Raw genomic sequence first — 13,871 nt, 5'->3', positions numbered from 1 at the left:
TCTGGTAGAACTACCAGTTTACACATTATTTCCCCTGACTGTGAGGTTCAGCAGCTTTTACATTAGCATGTTGTATAAAACAGTGTAAACTGGGTCTGGGTCAAACTTTTAGCTTTTGTCTTTTTTAAAAACTCATTCAAACCCCTCAGGGATAACAAATTCAGTGGTTTTCTCTTCTGGTTTTGCGTCACATGTGCCTCACAGTATGCAAAATGATTAACATGACATGACCCAGACCGAACAAGAACATTTTTAATTTTGTTTTTCTAAATATATCTCAAATACAAATTATTACAAACATTGTTTACCCTTGCTGCAGATGAACCTTTGTGTATTTAATGTAGTCTGGGTCTTTTTTTTTTTATTTAAATCTGGCATAGAAAAGTTAATTTGATGATCAAGCTGTCTGTATAACACTTACCACGTAACAGTTGAATTTGCTGCAAAATATGCAGTTTGATTAAATGCTTTATATATATAGGAAGTGCTTCTCCACCCGTTTAAAGTCCCCGTGAAATTTTTTTATATTTACTTGCACGGATTAATTGTTCACCACAAGACTAGTAATATGCGCTAACAAAGTAAATAGGATCAATTTTGATTTCACGCGGACTTTAAACAATTGGAAAGCCTGTCTATTTTACCACCTATGTACAATTATATGGCCAGTTGCGTGTTATTATTTAAAATTAGCTCTCCGTGACCTTATCAGAACAGATCTGCTGCCCATTTTTTGGGTTGGAGCACACCAGTTATGAACCACTGCGTTACACATTATTTCTGCAGTTCGGCAGTAGTTGTTTAATGGTTAACCTTATGAAAATGTCTAGCAGATTAATACTCCTAATCACCATTTTATCAGAGAAGCAGCATAAATGAAACAGAGTGTGAAACAGAGGATGTGCAAATCCAAGGCTCATCCTAAATTTTCCCTCAGCACGACTCCTGCTTTAAATAGCTTGGCTTGCGGTTTAAGAACAGGCCTGTGTATCAATCAACAGAAGCGCGCACATGCACAATTCAACACCCGGTCTGCAAAAATAGATCATCACACTGAGTGCTGGCACGTTGTACAAAAATATGCCATGGCAGTGGAGAAGAGCAAGCATTTGTAGCCGTTTCATCAGGATCTGTAGATGTCTTTGAGCAGTTTTAGTGTTTGATGAGGTCATGGGTGCATCTAAAACAAGAGACACAGTCAGGTGCGATGTCAGTGATTTTTGCATGGTTGCACAGTTGGACAGAAGTGTTTTTGGTCGGTCATAATGTGGCCACCTGTTATTCCATTGGGGAAATTCCATTAGCATGTTTAGGGTCATGGTGATCACCGTGTGCATGTCACACCACCCACCTCAGAGGACACTTCCTCTTCCCATTCATATAAAAGACTGGTGACCACCAGTAAGAGCCCAAACGGATTATATACCCTGAGGTCTGAACCTCGACAGCTTACCAAACCAGTAAAACACACAAAGAAGAACCATGAGTACGGCTGCCGTTCAACAAAACCAGCCTTTAAGCAGAGCCGTCAGAAAGATCAAGGTGGCTTCAGCGGTGAACAGCCTTGCCAAAAGCTGGCAAAGCTGGGCGAATAAACACACCGACCAACAAGACACGATCCCAAGCGGCTGGATGCCTGACACTATCATCGAGGACGAGAAAGAAAAGCAGAAGGAGAAGAGTGAGATGAAACTCTTGGTCACTCCTCGTGTGGTATCGGTGAACAGCGACGACTGTGCGGACGACCAGATCAAGACTGTATCCGTGACTAAAGCCATCACACCGAAATGTAACGAATACGGAAAAGACCAAGTGAGCATCATCAAGGACAAGATCAACACCAATCAGCTAACCTCAGAGGACACCAAAAACTTCCTTGGCAACGAATCTCCCACCAGGAGACGTTACTGTGGTTGGAAAGCTGGAACCTTTGCGAAGGCACTCGGACAGAAAGAGGAAAAGACAATGGGATCCCGAAGTAGCAGTTTAGATGCAGAGGACAGTGGTCTTGGGGAGGAAGCGTCTCTGAGCGACACCAGTGATCAGAATGAGAATGAACCAAAGAAACATGTCACCAGACACAAGGTAGGTTTATCTGTATGAATCAAGCTATGATTATGGGGTGTGTTTTGGCAGTTAGAGGCAAATAACCACTAACCCCGTCCACAATTTTAGCTTTAGTACAAATAACATTACTACTTCTGATTCACGTAGTGAAATGTTTGATATTTTTAGAACAAGATACAGTTGATGATAATTAATTGCAGAAACAAACAGGGACATAATTAGAAACCGAGGAAACCGAAACTAAAGCAGGGAAACAGGAACTAAAGGAAACAGAACAAAATATCAAAATAAGAGTCCATAATCGTAACACTACCGTATTTTCCTACGGTAAATACACTATTGTATTTTTGCACTGGTTCTAGATTGCTTTTTTGAGAGAAGAAACACAGATAAATCGCATCGTTGTGTATTAGTCACATGTTATTACTACATTCTAAAAAAAACTATGTTTATTTATTTTTTACTTCATTGGAATGGTATAAAACTTGGTAAAGGTTTTGGCACTTGCTGTGTGAACACACAAAAACATGATTCAAAAAAAGGTTAAATGGCCCTGAAAAATGACCGCATTGGAAATTAATGGGAGAAGAATTTCATATATTGGAAACGTTTGGTACTGCGCCCAAACCAAGTCTTACTGAAAGCTCATTTTTTGAGATATTGACCTCAAATTTGAAGCACAGCTTTTTTAGATTTATGACTTTGATTTTATCACAGTTTTAGAGTAAAACGTGTATTGGGAAATATATATTTCACATAAAAATGTTCGTTCAGTTTTCATAACAATAAATATACAATTTTAACTTTTTTTCACTTCAGCAATAATCTGCCAAGTGTCGTCTTTATAAAGAGACCAAACATAAATGCTCCAAAGCATTAAAGATTTATGACAGTTGGAAATTTCATTTTCAGGTCCATGCTCAAAAAGTGAATAAATGGATTATAACTACTGCATAAATATGATTTAGTACCATAAAATCCCCTAAAAATACAAAATATTTAATAAAAAATATTATCAAACTAAAATCTAGTACAATCAGGAAAAAGAATAAGTGTGTACTGAACCAAACTGAACAACTAGTTGTAATATTATGCTACTCTCTTTTGGACTGCAAAACATTACTTTGGTTATCACTTAAAAGTTTGATTTCAATAAGACTAAAACAATATTTTTAAAAAAAATGATTCAGATTAATCTAAATGCAGTTGACACAAATTTGCAGTTTATACATGACCAAAATGTTTTGATGTTTTTGAATGAATCTTTAAATTGTCAAATAAGAGTTTCTTGTTTGAAAAGATGTGAATCACTGCAGAAGCGAACAGACTATTCATTCAAGGCTTTAATCAAAACAATTAAAGTTAACTCCGTATTATTTTAAACTATATATTTAGCCTGTAAATAATAGTCACAGTCTATATATACTGTAATTTCAGCACAATGTTCCATCATTAACTCAGATATGTTTTGCTGCAATGGAATATATGTAAATAAAAACAGTGATGGATCATTTACATCTGACCTTCAAAAAGCAGCATGCTCACCCTCAACTTGACGAGTGAGATCCATCACAGCTGTGTCACCGTGGTATTTGATTCACCATCTTGCGTTTCACAAGACGCAGTTGCACTGGTTCAAACGGTGCACTTGTGAAATAAGTGGCCCTTGGAGATATCATGGCAAATATTTAGCAGTAATGCTCAGGCATGTCACACGGTAGAGTCTGGTGACAAGCCAGGTGTCTACACCTCAAACAAGACCTGAATAATATATTATTGTCAACAGATGCGTTATACAGTCAACAAGAATAGCCTACTAGGGGTGGACGATCTTCCCAAAATTTCATATCACGATCTTATGACAAACAATCACGATCTGAATCCCAATCTTTCCAATTTTAAGATGTGCTAACTAGAATATCCAGACTGGAACAAGCCTATGCATTACTGATCTTATTGTGCACATTAATATAATGAAAAAAAAGTTTGTCCTTGGAATTCTGCTTTGAAATAATCAAACTTGAAATTATCTCTGCGTTCGCTCACAAAACATTTCCGTTCCCATGAGAAACTTTTATGCGAGCGAACACAACATTTCTCGGGGAACGCAAAACATTTGTGAGAGAATGCAAAAGCATTGACATAGAATTTTCCCTCCCATCTCATATTTATTTCCATAGCCCTTATAGGGGCTCCGTGAAAATAATGCAAATTAGGAAAGATTATTAAAGATTTGAATCTTTTTTTTTTATCATTTAATTTTCAGTATTGACTTTTTTTATCCAAACTCATCCATTTTATTTTGCAGCACCTCTCTTTTTTGTATGTAATTCTTTAAAACATACCATTGACTATGTGGTTCTCAATAACAGTGTCATTTCTGGTCCTTTCAGATTAAAATAGCCACAATGAATGACCTGAAGAGCAGGTGGCAGCAGTTCGCTAAAGAACACATTGAGGGTCAGAAGCTCAACCCTTTCAGTGAGGAGTTTGACTTTGAGCATGCCATGGCTGTCCGACTCCAAAAGGGCGACACGGGATACGGCCGGCCCAAAGAGGGATCCAAGACGGCCCAGCGTGCCGATCGAGCCCAGAAACACATCCATCGTGAGATGGATGAGATGTGCTTTATCATTCGCGACATGGGCCAAAGAGATGAGGAGGGGTTTCTCTGCATCTCATTCGGCCGCCTGTTTGACCGATACGTTAAAATCTCTGATAAAGTTGTGGGAATTTTGTTGCGCTGTCGCAAACACAAGATGGTGGACTTTGAGGGCGAGATGCTCTGGAAGGGCCAGGATGATGATGTTATAATCAAGTTACTGGTTTAATGTTCTGGAAAGTTGGGGAGTAACTAACGAATAGTAACTTATTTCTTTTCCAGTAGCGTGACAGTGTCTCAATTCTTTTCAAAATACTGTAGCTTTTCCGCTAAAAACAAGTAATGGAGAAGCATCTCAAAATGTACATTGCTGTTTTTTACACATTGCAAAAGCTGCGCAGATTCAAACAAAGATTGTCTTGATGCTATTTTTTTGTTGTTGTTTGCACCAGATAAAAACTACTTTCAAAAGGATAGCTTGAGTGTAGTTGAACTACTTTAAGAAGCTATCTAGTTTCAAATTAGCCTCTCTTACCCTATTTATAATTTTATCTAGCAGGATGAAATGGCAGAACCTTGAGAACGTTCCAGAAATCTGATGAACTCTCTGAGATGAACGTGCTCTTTTGGTGCATGAGGCGTCAGGGTTTAGTTTTAGTGGTGAGACGGTGACACAGTTTACATGAGAGAATGGAGGGTTCTTCTGTCTCCTCACGCATCAAACGGCCTTGATGTCCAGACATGTTTTGGAAATAATCTCATGTTTCAGACAAATCATGTTGGCCCTGTGAGAGCAGAGTTTGGGTTTCTTTTATGTTTTTGCACAATTATTAATTCCCATCTGAATATTTTGTTCATTTGCGTCTATTTTCAAACATCTGCTGTTGTTTTATTGTCCACTGTTTGTCACTCATATTAATAACCTCTTTCAAAATGAAAGCATGATTGTCTTCTTACAGAAGGATTTGTTATAAATATTTGATTATGCAGTATAGAAAATAATTTATTTGATGTGGAATTATTCTTCTGCCAGTTAAGGATGAAATAAAACCACAGAAAAACATTGACCTTATGAGAGGATGTCTATTTTTTCATTATTTGTAGGTTTGAATTGGCTTAAATATTTGAAAATATTCTATCAATATTTGTTTACTTTATGCTTAAAATTAGTTGTAATATATATATATGTATATGTATATTTATAATGTTAATATATTAATATGCTATATTAATAAATAAATAATACATTAATAAACAAGATGAATATATATATATATATATATATATATAATGTCTTATTAATATATTAGATTAATACATAGGATTTATAATGTTTATTATAATTATTATATGATATTAACAATAATAATGATTTTTGTTATAAAAATGTAAAAAAAAAATTTGAGGTTTAGGGTTGAGTTAGTCTTGTAATTTCAGTTAGCTAAATCTAATAAGGAGATGCAATAGATTGTGTGTGTGTGTGTGTGTGTGTGTGTGTGTGTGTGTGTGTGTGTGTGTGTGTGTGTGTGTGTGTGTGTGTGTGTTTCAGATATTCCCCAAGTTATGGGGACAAAATGCCCCACGATGATGGCAATAATTGAAAATCTTGTCCTTGTGGGGACGTGTGTGGGATGTGTATAAATAAACCCTTTGTAATTACATCAAACAGGGACTAGATTATTCATGCCCCTTTGTTAGTGACAAATAGTGGCTAAACACACACACACACACACACACACACACACACACACACACACACAGAATAATGAAACCGCCGTATCCCCTAAATACCAACATCCAGCTCAATTCCCAAATCAAGAGTGCTTGATCTAATTTTTCCTTGATCTAACTCTTAAAAAGCCATTTCTTCTCCTGATAAAGACTTGAGTGAAACAGACAGACTGGGTAACTATAACACTCAAGCAGTCAGAAATATCTGATTCTCTCTGACGTGCTCAATAAGCTCATCTTTATCTGTCAGTTGTCAAAGGTTATCAGATGTTTTCAGAGTAAGTCTCCTCTAAACCACAGTGCTTCAGGGAGCTCATGCAGTCATCACACACACGCATGTTTTGTAAATCAGAGTGAGCTATTTATTCTTTATAACCATTTGCAACAGAGTAACAATACACTAAATTGTGCATTAATTAACAGTGACATTATTACGAATTCAAATTCATTATTTTACATATAATAAATAATAATAAGGAATAAACAAGTATCTCCACAAAGAAAAATATCACAGCATCCAATTTAGGAATATGTCGATTATTTTGCCACATCAACTTCAAGTATATTTGATATGGTAAATCGTTAATTAGTAACAAAAATATGTGGTGAAAAATGTGATGACGAAAGGCCATGACTATTTACCAGATTAAAATCAAATGAATTACAAAAAGAAAGAGAAAGACAGAAAATTAGAGTTGCAATACACATAAAAACAGAATGACATTCTTGCATGCTCGTTTCTCCGCCGTACAATTGAATTGTGTTAAGACCTCTGGTTTACAAGTTAAGGCTTTACAAAAGGTATTCCTATTAATTCATCATGTGGAATGGAGATAATTCATTTTTATACTCTATAAATCCCATTCTTTTAAACATCTGGAGTGTATTTGCAGTTTAAAAGCTATTATGTAAATATTTCCAATCCAGTTTACAGTATCAGCAAGACCATCATGCTGATAGAAACAGGAGAATTATGTTGCTTAACCAAGGTATTACAGCCTAAAAAACTAAAATGTCAATATTGACATCCTTTTGATGATTAACTGTTGTTTTGCCCACTAAATCCAAGGTGTCTATTTACAATAAACAGACCAATAAAATGGAACATGTAGTTTTTTGCTATATTAAATCGATGCATATCAATATATATGGTATGGTTTATATGAAAAGTACACTATGTAACTTTTTTGTTGTTCAAAATTAACAAAATTTATATCATAATGAGTCAATACATCATGAATGCGTCTTCCAAAAGAATGTATTTTTGTCTTACCCTGATTCACTATGGTAAGCCTATTTATATTTTAGATCTAGCGGGATGGTTTCGAGGGAAATCGCATACATACGTCACTCACTCGTGTGTGTCTCGTCATATACGTAAGAAAAGTTGCTCCGCCTACTTTGACTCGTGTCTGGTGTTAGTTTTCACAACAAGCGAGAAAGGTTGAAATTTATGGAAGCTTGTTTCCGCCACAGAATAAAACATTTTAAAAGATAATTGCGACTTTTTATCTCACAATTGCGAGTTTACATCTCGCAATTCTGACTTTATTTCTCACAATTGCGTGTTATAAAGTCAGAATTCTGTCAGAATTGCGAGATGTCAGAATTGCGAGATATAAACTCGCAATTATGTGTTATAAAGTCAGAATTGTGATATAAAGTCGCAATTGTGAGAGAAAAAAGTAATAATTGCGACTTTTTATCTCACAATTGTGAGTTTACAGAATTGCGAGATATAAAGTCAGAATTGCGTGAAATAAAGTCGCAATTGCGTGTTATAAAGTCAGAATTGCGAGATATAAAGTCGCAATTGCGTGTTATAAAGTCAGAATTGCGAGATATAAAGTCAGAATTGCGTGTTATAAAGTCAGAATTCTGACTTTTTTCTCTCGCAATTGTGACTTTATATCACGCAATTCTGACTTTATAACACATAATTGCGAGTTTATATCTCGCAATTCTGACATCTTTTCTCAGAATTGTGAGATATAAACTCACAATTGTGAGATAAAGTCCAATTCTAAGGAGCAAAAAGACAGACTTTTTTTTTTACCTCAGAATATTTTATATCTCACAATTCTGACTTTATAACACGCAATTGCGACTTTATATCATGCAATTCTGACTTTATATCTCCCAATTGCGTATTATAAAGTCAGAATTGCGTGATATAAAGTCGCAATTGCGACAAAAAAAGTCAGAATTCGGACTTTATAAGACGCAATTGCGACTTTATTTCACGCAATTCTGACTTTATATCTCGCAATTCTGACTTTATAACACGCAATTGCGACTTTATTTCACGCAATTCTGACTTTAGGCTATATCTCGCATTTCTGAGAAATAAAGTCAGAATTGCGAGATGTAAAGTCGCAATTATTTTTTAAAATGTTTTATTCTGTGGCGGAAACAAGCTTCCATAGAAATTTGCTAACCGCCATTTAAACAACAGAAGAAGAAGGTTTACACGGAGCAGCTAAATATCGAACCTCCAGGGAATCACCCGTTTTAAACAAACGCCGAACAGAGGAGATTCTGCTGGCAAAAAGAGAACGCGACAGAGCTCGTGATAAAACCAGAATCAACACTGGCTTGGCTTGTCGGAGATGGCATGTTTATTACTCAACAGGTGAGTAAGGTACTTTATTGAACAGATAAAATACCATATGTAGCTCTCTATAGTGAAGGCTCATTTCATTATGGTTGTTGTAGTGCTTTGCTGGAATAAATTTTTTAAGGAGGTAGCGTAAATAATTAATGGGTAAAGCTACCGTCTTCAGCTAGTCAGCTTGAGATACTTTCCATCTAAACTGGTTATATCTCTTTTACGCCTAGTAGTGAACGTCTTATGAACAGTAGGATAACCATATTCATTCGCACAGTCACGCAGAGCCGAAGCACAACCAAAACAATGTTCTTCCACAAAATGCATGCAGTTTTGTTTTTTAACCACTAGAGGGCCAAAAGTTACATAGTGTACCTGTAATATAGTGCTAATCACTACATTGCTAATTTTTTAAGCGTTCATTTCTCATTCATTTCTTTCAGCCCGTCATCAACACATCTTTGAAATGCACATTTTTTGGCACTAAATTCTTGAGGATCTCAGACATTCAGCGCTTCGTCTAAAATTGAGCATTTTCTATATTGCTACATGGATGCAGAAGTTTCTAATGTAATGCAGAGAAAATCTGGCTTTACTCCCTGTAACGAACAAAGTGAGCAAAAATTGATTTGCTTTTTAAGACGATGAACATTTAATTCTTCAAAAAGAATGTGGCAGTGCTTTTATATGGCCTTAACAACATGATTATGTTGAGGGTGTTTGAGGTATGTTTTTCAGCGGTAATTTAAATAATCACTCCCGAGATTCTCTGAGAGGAATAAATCTTTTTAAAAAATCCTTTTGTCTAGTGGTAAATCGTGTATTTTCTTCACAAAAAGTCCTATTTTTATGCTGGACATAAAAATTCTTCTCTATGCAGAATGCTGTTTTCTTCCCTTTAGTTTTCTGTGCTAGGCCTATAAATGTTTTGCTTTTCATCATTTCCGGACATATGAAAAGAAATTGTATCAGTATTATTTATTAATAAAGATGTCACACAGTATTTCTCTGTGCAGTGTAACAGTATTTGTTTGATCATTCGCTGCTACATGTTTGCTCGACTGCCAGCGAAAACGCTCTATAATCCAATTCCATGCAAAATCTCATTAGATCGTGGCAAACTAAGATGCCTTTCATGCGTATGCTACTATCTAATGCTACAACCTTATCATTGCTACTAAAGATTCTGCATCCTGAAGTCACAAATAATAGAATAATATAAAGAAGAAAATGGCTTATGCCAAACTAGCGATTGCTTGTAAGAAAGACATTTAAGATTACAAAGTGCAAAAAGAAATGATCTTTTTATAATTTGTGACAGACTGTTAAACATTGATCGACCAGGGGTGCGTTTCCCGACAGCATTGTTAGCCAACTATGGTTGCAAGTTTCGTTGTTATCAGCATAGTTGAACGAGTCGGTGTTTCCCGAAGCCATCGTTCCAACGAACATGATGTGAACATGCATGACGTGGACTTAAATCCTTGTCTTGAGCAAAATAAGTATGCTGACATTCGGTACAATCTGTATATTTTATTTAGAATACATACAAATGTCATTTACGTCTTTTAGTTTGTCAAGAGTTTTAAAGCACAGTTTGTACGTACATGCCCTAGTACGTAAGAACAAGCCTATGATTAAAGCAAAAGAAAGATGAGAATTAGTCCTCAGATGCCATGTCTGTAATGCATAGCAAAACATCTAGCATTAATTTGATCTCAAACGGATTCATTAAAAGAAGTTATTACTCTACCACGTGCGTGACGTCATTTACCGGTTAAATGACAAATTTGCGACAATGCGGTTTCGGGAAACAGTCTTGACTGTTACGTCGTTGTACGGGAAACGCGCCCCAGACCGATTCATTTGACAGAAATTTGGCAAATTTTTTGTCCGATTGGCTGATTTACAGAAGTGGTCATTCCACATGGTGTCAAATTTTCTTTTTCAAATATTTGTCATTTGTTAATATACAGTTGTATTATATATGTGCATATCATGTCTGCTTTCTATCACCCTGCTCTCTAGATATCAGCCATTAAAAACCTCTACTGCAGTTATAACTGTAAGTATATGATTTACTGACATTTATTCCATAAGCACTCTATAATCCTATGTTACTTAAGTGTCTTGCACCCACACTATTAGGCCTAAAGTGGAAAAATGTACAGCGACATCAAATATCCCTCGACTGGAATATGTCACTGTTACCTTGGGAAAATATTGTGGACAATTAGCATCTGTCTTTTTAAATTTGTGTCTGCCTAGATTATTGATTCACAAAGCATCTAGTCACTGAATATAGACACAGATAACCACAAATAAAGCCACTTGCTGGTAACATTGGCACTGTTCAGTAATGAGAAAGACGAAACAGAAGAGACACGAACAGAAAAAGATCCGTGTGCAAACCAAATCATGAAGCAAAAAAGACTCTTTTCAAACTACACATATTGGATCTTTTTAAGACATGTATCTATTCCTGTATTGTTAATTACGCAAGATAATGAATGCAAACCCGCACTTTTTTACCGATACATTCTTCTTTCTATTGGATGTCATATTGCACAAACCCATCCGTTTCATCTAATAGGAATCAATCCATTGCAGCACCCACAAACATTGGCCTGTTTTCTGGAAATCAATTCAAAATTGAGGACATTTCCTCTGAAAGACATACGGACCATCACAAGCTAATGTGTTGAAAGCTAAAATAAAGCCCAGACGTTTGCTCTGCATTCTGTGACCGTCCTGAAGTCTTTTTCTCAGAGGCTGAAAAAAGAGCATTTCCTCTGTTTTGGATTCTGGAATATTCCAGAAAGGCTATTAGTTCTGAAGGAATTCTAGAACATTCCAGAGGGTTCCAGTGCCGCAGTCATGCACAACCGGCACTTTTAGGGCAGGGGCTGTGAGAGCCCTTCCAGAGAAAAATAAATCTAGTTGAGTTGTTGGTCTTAGGAGCGTTCACAGCACGGGCCCACGGTGCTCTCCAGAGAGAGCTGTGAGGAGTGTCGGATCAGCGGCGCCATTGTGGGATCCACCATAGAAGAGGTGGGGAAAAGCTTGTACCAGCCAATCACCATGTTTGTCAAATCCAGCTCCTCCAATAGGATGCGTGCCACGCCCATGAAGCATTTACGATCCATCCGGCCGTAGTTTCCCCAAACAATGACCTGTTCATGAGAGATGGAAGTATTAAGCAACACTTTTGACTATAATATTGTTAATTTAACATTTATAAATATAATATTTAATTATTATATTTAAATATAATATATCATTTCATAATTCTCGATTTTTTTGTTAGTTCCATTAATCTGGGTAAATCTCGCAATTTGAAATGTAATCCTCATAAGTCTCTATTTTGAATTCATAATTCATAATGTGTTTTTTTTTGTTCGTTCCATTAATCTGGGTGACTATCACAATTTGAAATGTATGTAATCCTCAAAAATTCATAATTCTCAATTTTGAATTGAGCATGATTCATACGGATTTTTAGTTTGTTCCATTAATCTGAGTTAATCTCACAATTTGAAATGTATATCATCTTTTCACAAATGAATAATTCTCAATTTTGAATTATTCAAAATGTGTTAGTTTCATTAATCTTATGTCCAGAAATACATGTCCAGATCACCCTAAAATTAAAAGCAATTATATTTTGCATAAAGAAAATAAAGCATATTTTAGAAGCATTGAGGATTTTTTTTAATGAAAATTGCTTTATTGTCATGAAAATAATGCCACATCGCAAAAGTTCTTTAAAGTAGGCTACATTTTCTTTAAGCAAAACAAGATTTCTTAGTTCTTTCTTTAGATGTTTGCGGTGTAATATAATGCAGGCATGTTTTTAATAGGTTTTGTGTGATTCATTCATCTTCAATAGCACAAAACTGAATAACTGAATTCCCAAATATGATAATGAATGTGTGAACATTTTTAAAGAATAATCTCAAAAAAGGGAAGCAAGTGGCGAACATCAATCTGAAAGCTCCCTTAGATTCATTACATAATAACGGAGGACGCCATACATCAGTGAATAAACACATGCAAATGATGTTTTTCCCGCCGCACGATGTTCCTGCACATCCTGCAGTCTGTTCTAACCTTTAGTGTTTACTGTGACAGGATTTCATAGATGTTGTCCTTGGAAAAATGCATAATTAGAAGAGATATGAAATGTTTCCCCCTATTCTTTCTCCACTGCTAAAAATAAAGCATTCACTACATTGCTTTTTCTTTGCCAGTTCTCTTCACAAGTGATGGAGAGAGTGAATAAGAAATGATCATTCACTGATGTCAACGTCACCTGTAGAGAAATTACACCAAATTGGAAAAGACGTGGGTAAACGTTGCTGTAAATTAGAGCCTATAATTGCTTCGTTCCATGTCATTTAAATAGTGCTTGACACCCTGATGTTCAATGCATTAAGAAATTCAAGTATTCTAGGGTTAGTTTGCTGGTTTAATGTTGCAGTTCTATAAGGTAAGTAACACTACATCTATTGTTCAGAGTTTGAGATTTGAACATCCCCTAACCCTAAATATTACTTTTGTATAAAAACCCTATGACGGAGCATAGTATTATTGCGGTCATTTTTGCACAAGCAACCTTAAGAAAAGGTAGAAATCTTGTTTACCTGTACAACCTTTCCCTGCGGACTCTCTGAAAAAACAAGGACTTGATTGTAAAGGGGATCTAGCGATTTCCGAACAGACTTTGTCTTCTTTTTGGCAATGCAGATGCCATTTTCCAGAAGATACACTTTAATGTAGGCCGCTGAAAAGGAGGGAGGAAACAAACAAACAATATGATAGTTCAAACTGCATCCTTGAAATCTGGAAGACACTGAAAATCAC

At 35.9% G+C, this 13,871-nt stretch overlaps 2 protein-coding genes across 3 annotated transcripts in view; one reads left to right on the top strand and one right to left on the bottom strand.

Moving 5' to 3' along the window:
* The first annotated feature begins 1,096 nt into the window (after positions 1 to 1,096).
* abraa (actin binding Rho activating protein a) lies at positions 1,097 to 5,736 on the top strand. Its single transcript, XM_079882505.1, has 2 exons — positions 1,097 to 2,085; positions 4,461 to 5,736. The coding sequence occupies exons 1-2, from the start codon at positions 1,483 to 1,485 to the stop codon at positions 4,896 to 4,898; spliced, it is 1,041 nt and encodes a 346-aa protein (XP_079738631.1). The 5' UTR covers positions 1,097 to 1,482; the 3' UTR covers positions 4,899 to 5,736.
* A 5,220-nt stretch (positions 5,737 to 10,956) lies between these two features.
* The window catches only part of rims4 (regulating synaptic membrane exocytosis 4), a 45,631-nt gene continuing 42,716 nt past the window's right edge, over positions 10,957 to 13,871 (bottom strand). Inside the window, exons 6-7 of one of the 2 annotated variants that reach the window (XM_079884213.1) lie at positions 13,652 to 13,791; positions 10,957 to 12,181 (exon numbers count right to left, since the gene is read on the bottom strand). In XM_079884213.1, coding sequence (XP_079740339.1) covers positions 11,963 to 12,181; positions 13,652 to 13,791 — 359 coding nt within the window. In that variant the 3' untranslated portion in view covers positions 10,957 to 11,962. The remainder of the gene's footprint in view (positions 12,182 to 13,651; positions 13,792 to 13,871) is intronic. The other variant, XM_079884212.1, reaches the window with a different exon arrangement.

The sequence above is a fragment of the Squalius cephalus genome, assembly GCF_949319135.1.
Source record: "Squalius cephalus genome assembly, chromosome: 10".
Classification (NCBI taxonomy): Eukaryota; Metazoa; Chordata; class Actinopteri; order Cypriniformes; family Leuciscidae; genus Squalius; species Squalius cephalus.
Note: the sequence above shows the minus strand (reverse complement) of the source record. Positions and strands in the feature narration are given on the sequence as shown.

What these genes read in the sequence shown, in the direction of transcription:
- abraa (XM_079882505.1), top strand. Translation starts at nt 1,483, where the DNA reads ATGAGTACGGCTGCCGTTCAACAAAACCAGCCTTTAAGCAGAGCCGTC. An exon ending in AACATGTCACCAGACACAAG is followed by an intron (nt 2,086 to 4,460) that starts GTAGGTTTATCT and finishes TGGTCCTTTCAG; the next exon opens with ATTAAAATAGCCACAATGAA.